The sequence below is a fragment of the Schistocerca piceifrons genome, chromosome 2 (assembly GCF_021461385.2).
Source record: "Schistocerca piceifrons isolate TAMUIC-IGC-003096 chromosome 2, iqSchPice1.1, whole genome shotgun sequence".
Classification (NCBI taxonomy): domain Eukaryota; kingdom Metazoa; phylum Arthropoda; class Insecta; order Orthoptera; family Acrididae; genus Schistocerca; species Schistocerca piceifrons.
In genome coordinates, this window is record NC_060139.1 from 454,373,688 (window position 1) to 454,387,957 (window position 14,270).

The 14,270-nt window shown below is 41.5% G+C and overlaps 1 protein-coding gene across 1 annotated transcript in view; it reads right to left on the reverse strand.

Annotated features, from left to right (window-relative positions):
* LOC124775477 overlaps positions 1–14,270 on the reverse strand; it is a 49,652-nt gene that overhangs the window by 16,144 nt on the left and 19,238 nt on the right. The window contains exon 2 of the mRNA XM_047250310.1: positions 5,932–6,084. Coding sequence (XP_047106266.1) covers positions 5,932–6,084 — 153 coding nt within the window. The remainder of the gene's footprint in view (positions 1–5,931; positions 6,085–14,270) is intronic.

The window sequence follows — 14,270 nt, forward strand, 5'->3', positions numbered from 1 at the left end:
GGAGATGCTTGGACGCAGATAGGCACAAGAAAAAGATTTTCACACTTAATGGTGGAAAGCTTTAAGTGTGAAAGCACTCTTTTCACGCAAACTATTAGCCCTAGAGGAAAAATGAACAGAAGCTTTTCTTGCAGGAAATTTAATGTAGTTTGATTTTGTACTCGGACCCGATTTCACCTGAGGCCACGGTTTTCGAATTATCCAAGAGAAGCATACAACAGTGCCCCCAAACTCACCTCCACGTACCTGCACCCCTCTCTCCCCCCCTCCCCCCCCCCCCTCCCACACACACTCACTCCTCTGCGGTCAGGATTTTTAGTACGTTGCTCGTAGCACTCTTTCCTACCACTGCACAAAAGTTTGCGACTACACGAATTATTTACCGTATTCCATCCTTTTAGTCTTCATTGACTGGGCTATTAGGCCACTGATTTAATGAAGTATTTCTTTAATATTATTAATCTAAACATTCCCGTGAGGATAATTAAAGAAAATAGACTTTTGTAAACATAATACAAAAATTAATTCTGTTTACAATTATTCGATCTAAATCCTTACAAGCACCGTAGTTCTGTAGTAAGAAGGGCATTTAATTGTGAGGTAAAATTTACACAATCTGTAAATGCATGACTAAGACGGCGTAGTAGTAGCCCAGTCAAAGAAGACGCAAAAGAACGTCGAATATGAGAAATAATTCATGTAGTCACAAATTACAGAGGTAGGAGGGAATGCTATGAACAATACACTAAACATCCCGACCGATAGAAGTAAATGTAGGAGTTAGGATGCGTTTCAAGGTTACAGTTGTACGTTTTTCTTGAATAATTCGATAACCGCAGCCTATAGCGAAAGCGTAGTTCAGTATAGAATTAAAATACATTCAGTTTCCTACATGAAAGATGCTGTTGATTTTTTCTCCCAGGTTAGGTGTTTGCGCGGAGAGAGTGAGAGAATATTGAAACTATCGGGCGACGGGCAAGTACTGTAGCTTAAGTGACTTTTGTGGCATATGTGATGTTGTCTCACGACTTGCTAAACCACAAGTGTCCTGTATCAGTTGTTCGTCTCGATTTCCACAACACAGCTGTGGTACGTTGTAAACAGTCTGCACCCCACGCATCATTGTCTTCACAATGGTGCGGGGATTCGACTGCGGCTGAACTCCTGATCCTCATTTGTGAGCGAACATTTGAAAGCGAAGTTCAGCATTTCTACTTCTGCTATGTTACAGTCAGTTTCCGTTTCTGTACTGTCCATGAATGTTTGGACACTAACTTTGGTGCCACTGAAATGGTTAAAATAGGATTGGAATCTCTTTAGGTATTGCGAGAAAAATCTTACAATAAGATTCTGCTACGATAGTCGCTGAAGGCTTCACTTGCTGTCTTTTGACAGACAAATGCACTTAATTTGTGATCTCTCTATATAGCGAATGATTTTGTTAAATGAGGAAAAACTGCTGGAAATAGTCCCTGAGGGGAGGTACACCCACCTGAAGGTGGAAATAAAAGACATTTGACAGAGTATGTTTCAGTGATTGAAAGCAATTATAACAAACACGCCAAGTGAGTGGGAATGTTCTGGTGGTTTCACCTGTGGACACCCAGGCCTTTTGGTCAGCTACACAATTCATATTTTGTTGAGCACCTCCACGTAGCACACGTATAAATAATTCTTTCTCAATGCGAATTCATCTGGAACTGGATGTGTTCTGCGCTGCTCCAAGAACTACCTGAAGCATGGATTCTTCAGCTTCTTCAGTGGGGAGTTCCAAGATACCGTCATCTCACACAAATCATTGAAGGATGATTGCACAGTTGAAGATGGACCTACACTCAAATACCAGCGTTTGTCTGCTATAATTTTCAGCACTTCTCTTTACACGGTTGCTAAGTTTGACGGTATTACAATGTTTTTCCACATTAAAGCGCGGTTCTGCACTAAATTAAACTTCACGTAGTTTGCAAAATAATATTTCCTCGTCAGTGCTGAAGAACGTCTCACCAAACTCACGAACAATACCTCGAAACTTTATGCTGTTAGAGCACTTTACCTTCGGCACGTTGAACCAGGCTGAGTTTGTATTCACAACGACTCGTGTGACCACATGTGCGACATTCATTACGAGGGAAATCGTCTCTGTGGCTTCGAAAAGCTTTGTCGACCACGCGCAACCACGCATTAAGCTAACGAATCGGCTAGTGTGCTGCGCTGCTTGCCTACAATAGTATAACCAGAAACATTGTCATGTGATCACCATGTTCATGTTTTTATTCTTGTGTCCTTAAAAATACGACAAATACACCAATTTCGGCAAATATTGGCCGAAGTATAACCTATTATGGTAAAAGTTATCCGAAATATGACCCATTACTAAAAAAGGTGAAAGTACGACTTTATACGGACAGAAGAAATACATTCTATACACTATAACACATGGATTCGCGCTGAATTGATGTAAAATTAAATGAAAGTAGGCTGGGACAGTTCCGATTTTCTGAGTTCAGTCCCCCAGTCCCTTTTGGGTTATGCCGGGAAGCCTAAATGTTCGTGTTTATAGAAATAAAATTCTCGGTCATGTGAAGTTTCAACATGTAAGTTTATGTTTCTAGCAAGTATCCATGCTTTATTTCAATATAGTATTCCTGATCTAATATACCATGACGGGCTGTGTTATGAAATGTGTGCACACAACCTATCTGATAATGCGTTCGAGATCTTCAATAATACTTGCGCTGAAGTTTGTATTAGAGGCCTAATGAGCTGTATTTGCTTAGCGGTAACCTTAATGCTTTCACGGGCATTTCGTTGTCATAAATAGTGTAGGACTTATGATGCAACAGTATTGAAGACAGAAGGACAGCATTTTACAGTTTTAGAGGTTGAAGAAGCACTTCATGATTTAAGAATGAATATGAAAGAAAAACGAATCACTATATTCATAGCTCAAGTTACAAGAAGTGATTCAAGCAAACTTGAATCTGAGGGAGATATAAACTTTATTAACATCACTAAAACAGCCTGTACATTTTATCATAGCAATGTACAATACACTCAACAGTGGACGGATCAGTTAATGCATTTTCAGGGTAGATGTGGGTTCTTTTGCACAATGTACCTACATGGGATGAGGTACAAAAATGCTACGAGTCTCTTAAAAACGTGTTACCAAAGTGCAAAATTAATGATTATTACTTGCTCCTAAAGTGCGTTAATATGCAGCAGTCTGTCATATCTCAGCAAACAGAGAAACAGAACACAGAAAAAACTGTCAGTGACTTGTGATGGGTACAAATGTTACAGCGCTTCACATTCAGACATGTATCTTATGACAATATTTGTAAAATGTGGAGTTTGTGTTATGCATTCCCGATACAAATGCTGCAGTCGAGCGTGTATTTTCTTTGACGAATAAGACACAGGCATCAGAACTCAAATGAAAGTTGACTTTGAAAACAATAATGATGCTGAACTGGAGTCATCTGGAATTCTACGACATCTTAAAGGGATGCAAATATGTACTGAATTAAATTCGGTTTGGTGGCAGGAATGAATTAAATCTGTGTGTTGTGTTCTGTTTACTGACTATTAAGATTTAAGTGTATTATATGTATACAGTAACTATGAATGCGCCTATGTTTTAGATTATGTTTGTTGTATCATCATTTGGTGCCTACTATTCATTTCGTTGTAAGCCATAATAATGTCTAACGATTACAGAGAATTATTTCATCCTGAACACTCGGCAATTATAAAAATGGTCCTATTTTCGAATCCCAGAAATCTGGTCACCTTACTGAAGTTCAGGAAAAAAATCTGAATTACCATTAAAATCCTGGCCCTACTTATTACTTACGGACCTGCCACCGCGGCGACCTTGTAGCATAAACACCATTCACGCCCTCTTGAGGCTGGAGTTAAAACATTACTTCAGAGGGAATATTCCCACTTGCTAGATCTCATTTGTGCTTTCAATCTTTCATCTCCATCTCCGATTTGGTATACTTCCCTTGGAACCCATTTATGGCTATATGTCCGAACATCCTTTTCTGTTCATTATACTGTCAGGAGTCGTTTCCTGCAGTTTGTTCCCATTAAGCAAAATTAGCCTTTATAGCCTATGTTTTGTTTTACCCCTAGTGTGCTGTAATCGCCGTTCCTTTATGAGTTTCGTAGCAGATGCTGTACACCATGAAGAGTCCCTCCTATCATGTACTGTTGTATTAGGCACGCAACTATCCAGTTCTTGCCCAACTGCTCTTCTAATCTGAATCGACTTTAGCTCATTTTATTGTACAGGGTGAGCCAGAAGTGAAGATCGGAAAGTATTCAAATAATTTATCGTATGATTTCACGGTTACATGGATCTGGAAATGTATTCTAAAGTGAAAATAATGTTCCCTGGTCATAGTACGTCTTTTTTCTGCTAGAGGTCACTCTCAGACTGTAATTGCTTGGCGTCAAATTAAAACAACGGAGGCGTCGCTCCATGAAAATACGGTATGTGATCGTGTTGTTTTGCTTGTGGTTCTGGCGAATGCTACGGCACGTAATCGTATTCTGTTCTTGTGTCAAGGTGATACTGCTGTAACCATTTTTGTTATAATGATGGATACAAGCAGATTTACAACTGAGGAACGTGTTCTTCTGTGTGTATGGGTGCATGAAAAGTATCGAACGGGTGAGGCTTATGATGAAATTAGAGAAACCATTTTTAATCGCTTCAGGAAAGAATCCCAGATGGACGCTAATTCTCGGAAATTGGGAAGAAAGGCCTTTGCAACCGAGTTTGTGACAAATGCATCATTCACTAGCAAAATCAACACCGAAGCTGTTGACGGAGATGAACATGCCCGGAACTTCCGTGCGTCGTTGGATGAAGAAAGAAGGTTACCATTCATTTCGACAGGGCGGCATCAATGAGAACGAAGGTCAGCATACAGAGAGAGTTTGAAATATGTAATAAGTGTTTAGTAACATTCGTTTCTGTGTTATCACCTTCTTGCGTGTATCTTTTTCTATTAAACACAATTTCTGCTAAATCTCGGGACTCGTTTCATGTTCCTTGTTCCATTTTATGATGCTTCTTGTTTCAATACAATAGCATTAAACATTTCCGATCGTGACTTATGGCCCATCCTATACGGGTTACAGGAGTTCCCCTCTGTACATACAGTCTTGAACATGCAAATTATGACGCCAATAATAGCAGTTTGCTTAGTTAGCGTCTTCTATACTATAACAGTGAACAAACTGACAGTGATGGGCGGTCTCAAACGTTTTGTGGATTAGACCTTGTTATACGGTGCAATTCTAATATTTTGACGAAATGTGAGACTATTACAAGGGGCTCTTAATGTAAGGAAATAAATTGTACCTCGAAACAGTATGACTAATTGGTCGACTAGTTAGTCATGTCATGCAAGAATCGGGAGGTCATGTAAACAACATGTTGCAATTATTGGGGGTACTAGAAAACTACAGTTTGTTTACGAAAGAAACTGGTTACTTAACAATTGTATTACTTATGCTAGAACACTGCTCACGTACGTAGGTCAGACTGACAGAGAACAACAAAAGAAAGACAGACAGAGCCGGTGAGTTCAATCAGCCCCGTGCCCCTGGGGCGCGAATGTACTAGACGCAGAATCAGTGGCAGATCTTTGAAGAGGGCCCAAATGACTTGCGCACACTTGGCAGCTCCAAGAACCTGTCTCGAGGATAGATTCTGAGCATATTCCTTAACTCCCTGAATATTCGAATGCTTCCTGCAGGTAGACAACAGCTTGTACAGAGGGTTGAAAACAAACATTTTTCTGAAGTTCCATGTGTGAAAGAGACCAGTGTAATGACACGAAACATTCACCGGCCTGCAGTTTTCAGATAACGTGTGTGGTATGGCTATTGTTGCTGTTGCTGCTTTACACTTACTATTGTGTCTTCAGGCACGTCCTCCAAGATTTCGACCATACCGTCCACGTACGAACATTCCTTGCTCCATTTCTCCACGTTGATATCAATGATGTTGAAAAACTTTGAGCTCGCGTTCGTAATAACTTCATTGATGACAAAGTAGAAATCACGCTGAAACAGACAACAGACAGTACTTACTGGTTAGATAACATTTTGGGACTACAATCGATATTTTACATCTTGGTTTGGCTTGAACAAGTAGGCATGTTAACGATCCTTTTTAATAAAATGGTTTTTGAAAATCTTTGCGTGTTCAAACACAATGACGTTTTACTAACTTGTAGCTAGCCACATAAGTTTTTGTTTTAATGTAATCACAGTTATTATGCCAGTACTACGAGAGATTAAACATAAACATCATAACAGCACTGCTAAAACTACTGAAACTAACTTATTTCAAAAGGCTGTTCGAAAATTCCTGTTGATGAAACATCCTATGTAGTGAAGGATTACAGAGTCGGAGCGTCGTGAAGATGTAACACAAATAAATAATAATAAAACACCTCCGTCGTTTCACAACACACCCGCCATTACAGTGTTCTGTTTTCTTTTTTTTCCTAAAAAATCGCTCGCAAAATCTCTGCAACAATTAATATTAATCTCTTATTCCATTTCTAAGCTCAAAATCTCACTCATTATGGATGTATGGCCACTCAGTTTTTCAGGCTAACTAATGGAAAATTTTAGTGCACAACACTGAAACCAAAAACATTTTTGTGAGAGTGCCACGTGGATGACTAAAACAGTACTATATCTGCTAATAGCTTACAAAACTAACGGAAAAGCGTCGTCTTGAATTCGTACCAATGCAAATGATTTCGAGCGTGGCGTAAAATAACAATACCAATAAAATTAAATACAATTTTTATTCATAGAAAGTATAAGATAATACATTAACTGAAAGCTTCTGGCAGATAAGAACTGTGCGCTGGACAGGAACTCGTGGGTGGAATGAACTAATAATTTTCTTAAAAGTTAATTTGATTAAAAGCCAGTCTCTTTGATTAAAACAAAAACTGCCTAAAAAGTTCGAACAATACTCGTGCCACTATACGCGGCATTTTGAACACTGTATCCAGTCTTCTGATGGACGATCAAAGTAGAACCCATTACATGTAAGACACTGCTGTAAGCATTCGTGTTCCACCTGTGCTTCCTTATCAGTCATCGTCTATTCATATGTGAGCTTGTTAAAACACTTGTACCTAGTTTACTGTGAATTTTCTTTTTCTTTTTATCAGGTGGTCAGACCGAGTTGGACATTCCTGGGCAGTGGCATCACCATGTGAGGTTTAAGTGTCTCGCATTATGTAGGATTGTTAGAATCATTAGGGTGCCAGAGGAATGAAGTTAACCTAAGTGGTTAGTCAGCTATCTCCGCTTTTCAATTTGCATCAGTCCTTTTCTTCTGTGTGGTCAGACACTTTTCGGTACCCGACTGAATGCGCGCTCTGTAATGCTCAGGGTATGCATACGAAGGTATGAAAGCACGAGGACATTGCATCTTGATAACATGCGTATTTCTGTCGAAATGGGAAGAAGTGAGTGGCCTCGACTCCACGGACTGGCAGCGGCGAGCGTTCTTCTAGGGTGGTTTCACTGAGAGCACTGAAATAATTCAGTGGCGATAAGTGGAAACTTGTGCTGGACCGGGACTCGAACATGGGTTTCCAGTTTTACGCGAGCGGCCGCCACGACCGCTACGGCTATCGGAAAGCTTCCCGTCCAACCCAAATTCCCAACTTTTCGCACACTATTTCTATGGCCCCCTCGCCCCCGCCCCCTCATGACCATTTTCGTCATTGCTCGCATCATCTCGCATGATTCTCGCAAAAGGTCGGACCAGGGTGTATCCACACTGAAGATATCATGAAATGACGTCACGATTTAGATATTACTGTCGTGTGAATGGTTTCTGGACTTTCGGGCATGTCCGTGCCTTGACAGTATTTCATTATATGTTCTGTGTGGATGCACACTAGGGCCGATCTCTTGCGGGAACCGTGAGCGATGCCGTGAGCAATGGGGAAAATGAAAAGGGGGCGCTACGGAAGTAGCACGCGACAAGTCGGGGATTTGTGTTGGACAGGAAACGTGCTCGGATAGCCGAAGCGCTGAAGGCCAATGCTCGCGTAAAACGGGAAATCCAGGTTCGAATCCCGGTCCAGCACAAATTTTCATTTATCGCTATTGAATTATTTCAGTGCCTCGTGCGGCTGGCGTCGGTTTTTGACTTTAGGGTGGTCCATTGAAAGAGACCGGGCCAAATATCTCACGAAATAAGCGTCAAACGAGGAAACTACAAAGAACGAAACTTGCCTAGCTTGTAGGGGGAAACCAGATGACGCTATGGTTGGCCCCCTAGATGGCGCTGCCATAGGTCAAACTGATATCAACTGCGTTTTTTAAAATAGGAACCCCCATTTTTATTACATATTCGTGTAGTACGTAAAGAAATATAAATGCTTTAGTAGGACCACTTTTTTCGCTTTGTGATAGATAACGCTGTAATAGTCACAAACGTATAAGTACGTGATATCACGTAACATTCCGCCAGTGCGGACGGTATTTACTTCGTGATACATTACCCATCTTAAAATGGACCGTTTACCAATAGCGGGAAAGGTCGATATCGTGTTGATGTACGGCTATTGTGGTCAAAATGCCCAATGGGCGTGTGCTTTGTACGCTGCTCGGTATCCTGGACGACATCATCCAAGTGTCCGGACCGTTCGCTGGATAGTTACGTTATTTAAGGAAACAGGAAGTGTTCAGCCACATGTGAAACGTCAACCACGACCTGCAACAAATTTTTATGCCCAAGTAGGTGTTTTAGCTGCTGTTGCGGCTAATCCGCACATCAGTAGCAAACAAAGTGCGCGAGAATCGGGAATCTCAAAAACGTCGGTGTTGAGAATGCTACAACATCGATTGCACCCGTACCATATTTCTATGCACCAGGAATTGCATGGTGACGACTTTGAACGTCGCGCACAGTTCGACCATTGGGCACAAGAGATATTACGGGACGATGACAGATTTTTTGCACGCGTTCTATTTAGCGATGAAGCGTCATTAACCAACAGCGGTAACGTAAACCGGCATAATATGCGCTATTGGGCAACGGAGAATCCACGATGGCTGCGACAAGTGGAATATCAGCGACCTTGGCGGGTTAATGTATGGTGCAGCATTATGGGAGGAAGGGTAATGGACCCCCATTTTATCGATGGCAATCTAAACGGTGCAATGTATGCTGATTTCCTACGTAATGTTCTACCGATGTTACTACAAGATGTTTCACTGCATGACAGAATGGCGATGTACTTCCAACATGATGGATGTCCAGCACATAGCTCGCGTACTGTTGAAGAGGTATTGAATAGCTTATTTCATGACAAGTGGATTGGTCGTCGAAGCACCATACCGTGGCCCGCACGTTCACCGGATCTGACGTCCCCGGATTTCTTTCTGTGTGGAAAGTTGAAGCATATTTGCTATCGTAGTCCTCCGACAACGCCTTGATAAGGTGCGTCAGCACATTGTCAATGCATGTGCGAACATTACGGAAGACGAACTACTCGCTGTTGAGAAGAATGTCGTTATAAGTATTGCCAAATGCATTGAGGTTGACGGACATCATTTCGAGCATTTATTGCATTAATGTGGTATTTACAGGTAATCACGCTGTAACAGCATGCGTTCCCAGAAATGATAAGTTCACAAAGGTACATGTATCACATTGGAACAACCGAAATAAAATGTTCCAACGTACCTACGTTCTGTATTTTAATTAAAAATGCCAACCTGTCACCAACTGTTCGTCTAAGATTGTGAGCCACATGATTGTGACTATTACAGCGCCATCTATCACAAATCGAAAAAAGGGTCCAACAAAAAAATTCGTATTTCTTTACGTACTACACGAACATGTAATAAAAATGGAGGTTCCTATATAAAAAAAAACGCAGTTGATATCCGTTTGACCTATGGCAGCGCCATATAGCGGGCGAACCATAGCGCCATCTGGTTTCCCCCTTCAACCTAGACAAGTTTTGTTCTTTGTAATTTCTTCGTTTGTCGCCTATTTACTGAGATATTTGGCCCGGTCACGATCAATGTACCACTGGGTGATCAAAAAGTCAGTATATATTTGAAAACTGAATAAATCACGGAATAATGTAGATAGAGAAGTACAAATTGACACACATGCTTGGAGTGACATGGGGTTTTATTAGAACCAAAAAAATACAAACGTTCAAAAAATGTCCGACAGACATATATATATATATTTATATCAGCAGAGTCATGACTGTGTTGTGTCCGAAAGAACAGACACCACTCATGTAATAACAGTATCTGAATATAAGTTGGAGATTCCCAGGAAACACTAAGAGGCGGAAACAGCTATCCGATAGCGAAAGGCGACCTGTTAAGAATACTGGATGAACGAATCCACAGACGTTTTTATGATCTACTACAGATCACTATTGTTACTTTTTACGTCTAGACACAATTGCTTCATTCTACCTTCCTGCCACGTCTCCACATCGTCCTACCTTACTGTTACAATTCCTTAGATCCGAATGGCACAAACACACCACTTCACTGGTATGACTTAGGTCAACGGCGGCGGGTCGCATGACATTGTACCAGTCCACACCACCTACAGCGCGCCAAAGCGAGCTGTGCGCTCTTCTAAGGGACTGACTAGTATTTCGTTCCGTGAGGTTACTGGAACTGAGCTTCAGTGTAGATTGCTTCCCAGATTAACCCACCCAAAACTTCGACAGCCAATATTCACCATGCGTCAGAATGAATGAAAATGAATAATAATAATAATATTTATTCAGCATCCAATAATCAAATACAATCCCTGGAAATAATACAGTTTCAGGACATCATACAGATTATTTTTCTGAATACGTCAGTTTATAAATTACAAACTAAAGATTTCTTTGTACTAATAAATTTTACATTTTGATGCTTTTTACATTTGGTAGTATACAATCACAATATTACAAATATTGTTGTTAACAACATTATATTAGTTGTAGGTTACTTAAAACTATGAGCTTGACATACTTACGAAGCACTTTTCGTATAGATATAGTACTCGTCTAGGGAATAAAAAGAGTTTTCAATTAGAATTCTTTTTAGCTGATCTTTTAATTTGTTAGGAAGGGCTGTGAGACTTTTTGGTAGGGCATTGGCTAGCTTCAGCGCAGCATGAAGTGCATTTTTTTCATATAAAGCTGTTCTGTGGCTATTTACATGGTATCTGAACTTTTGCCTTGTATCGTATTGGTGCAGGTCACAGTTGAAATTTGGATTTATTGTTTTCACGAGCAATACAACCTGTAATGGTAAACACACCAAATTTTGGGAACAGATTCCGACATGATTCTTTAGGTTTGGCACCACACATAATTCTAATAACTTTTTCTGTAGTATTAATAATGTGTTGAGGTTGGCTTGAGTTGTTGCACCCCATATTTCTACGGCATAGTTTAAATTTGATGAGAACAGGGCATGATAATCAGTTTTTAGAACTCCCATACCCTTAGAATATTTGCTAATCGTATTTGTAGCAAATACATTCTTCGACAGCTTACAGGCTAAGGAATCGATATGCATGTCCCATTTGAGACTGCCCTGGATTGTAATTCCCCAGAACTTTGTCCATTTTTCCTTTTTTACTAGACTTCAGCGTACAAAAATGCTGTAAAAGCCGACAGAGAAATATATACTTATAGGACTCATGCACTTGTAACGAACAGCAATGTACATTCCATAAAGCAGAGTTAAAAAAAATTCATTAGAAAAATCTTATAACTGCGCCTTCATATTAATTCTTTACATAATCAGCATTCACATTTAAGGATTTATCGTATCCTTTAACAACATTGTAGCCGCCACATGATAGCACCTAGAAGATATACGTCGGAGTCAAAGTGTTGAGAGCCAAGCCACTTTCTCATGTGCATAAAGATGTGGATCTAAGTCGTTGCTGTGGAGATGGTCAAAAACGCCCCATTTCAACAGACGCAAGAGATCTTCCACCTGTCGAGCAGAGTGTGGCCACGTTATTTCAAAATTTATTATGCCTCCTAGTTCCATAACATTCACAAATGAGATCCCTTACGTAAGTAAGTAACCATAACCATACTGGCTGACAGTTCTTGTTTTCACAAGGAGGTATGGCGCCACACCACTGACAGCTGTTTTGTCCGTAGAAACACTTGTTCGTTGTTTTGTGGTTCTCAGAAGGAAGTTTTGGAACCCAACGACCTCAGAATTTGCAATACCATAATTGTTCATAAATTATATAATGAAAACCCGATGTCTGAGATATCGTGAAATGCAGGTTTTCACGAATTTCATTTTTGTGAACGTTCTCTACCAACCAGCTGCTGTCTATAGACGGACTGCCACGGATCATCACGAACATTTGTCTTCTTAATCTTAAACACAAAATAACTGCACTCTTAACATGCACGGGGGCTAACGGCCTTGCCATGGTGATAACAACGGTTTCCGTCAGATCACCGAAGTTAAGCGCTGTCAGGTTTGATCTGGACGTGGATGGGTGATTGCCCGGGTCTGACGAGCGCTTTTGGTAAGGGGGTGCGCTCAGACGTCGTGAAAAGCTGCCTGATGGAAAAGTAGCGGCTCCAGTCACGAAAACTGACAGCGGTCGGTAGTGCGGTGTGCTGACCACAAGTCCCTTCATATCTGCATCCAGTGAAGCCTGTTGGCTGAGGATGACATTGCGGTCGGCCAGCACCGTTGGACCTTAAGGGGCCTGTTTGGACGGAGTAACATTTGAGCCACATACAGCACAAAATTCATAATTAATGTCTAAAGGTCTGGAACGTTTGTAATTTAAAAAACGTACTACAGAACGGATTTCACTCTTCATGAAATTTTAGATTGAGAAGCTCGTACTGTCTGTAGGCGAATGAGAGGCAATTAGGCTTTTATGCTATCGCAGCTCCAAATAAACTCACCTTCTGCATGCGTCATCGCAGCGGCTGTTACGATTACCCCACTACTTCCTATGATACATGAAGTGGAGGTTCCTGTCTGGATAGCTTTAGTACGACAGTCGTATGATAAAGCTTCCCATCGAATCGAACTGAGCTTGAGAGCAGACATGGGTACGTCGTTTCGCACCGCTTCTACTCTGTGAAAGGTCAACAATGGTAGAGGGTGACGAGTGGTGACCTAGCTGTCTCTCGACATGACAAGATTTCTTCATTGTGCGAGAGATCTGGAGCTCGTATTAGCCAGGGCAACATTTCGGCACCTTCTGTATCGAGGTAGATCAGGACAGTACGAGCGACATGTGGTCTTGTATTATCTTGTTGAAGGATAACGTCACGAAGACATCGAAAACAGGCCACAACACTGTCCTTGGCATGTCAGATATATAATGGCTGCCGATCATATTACCGACTATCCGAACGAGAAGTGATCGTGTTGTTTACCCAATGGCATGTCACAACACTAGGTCAGGTTAGGGGCCAGTATGGCTAAGACGAATACAATCTGGCAGCATTCGTTCTCTTTGTAGCCTCCACTCACGCATATGTCCATTGCGATGCTGTTTGCTGTTCAAAATGGTTCAAATGGCTCTGAGCACTATGCGACTTAACTTCTGCGGTCATCAGTCACCTAGAACTTAGAACTAATTAAACCTAACTAACTTAAGGACATCACACACATCCATGCCCGAGGCAGGATTCGAACCTGCGACCGTAGCAGTCCCGCGGTTCCGGACTGAGCGCCTAGAACCGCTAGACCACCGCGGCCGGCGCTGTTTGCTGTACCAGGATTTCTATGAAAAGACAGCATGCTGTCATTTCTGTGTCCAGTTTTGTAGTTGGAGGCTCCACTGGTGGCGCCCTTCTCCACGGCGTGTCAAGGGAAGTCTGAGCAGTGGGCCCGCGCTGACAGTCCGTTGTGCTCCACACGTTGTCGTTATGTGGACAGCTGGATCGCTGTAAACGAGCCCAACTCCTGATCAATGTAGGTGATTAGGTTGTAAGTTCCTGCATAGCCGAGCGTCATATCATAGGGCTTGTTGTGTTGAATATGTCCCTCCTGAGCCCATCGATTCCACATTCGCCGGCAGTCGTGGGGTCCTGAACAACTCGAGCGACAATATTACGAAACGGTAAACTGCAGACAGTCTCGATAGATCACGGCCCTGCTGCTGTGGAGTTCGGGCATGTGCTGCTAGACATTTCTCCTTCTTGCACGATACATAACGTGATTAACTCGCACATCATCAA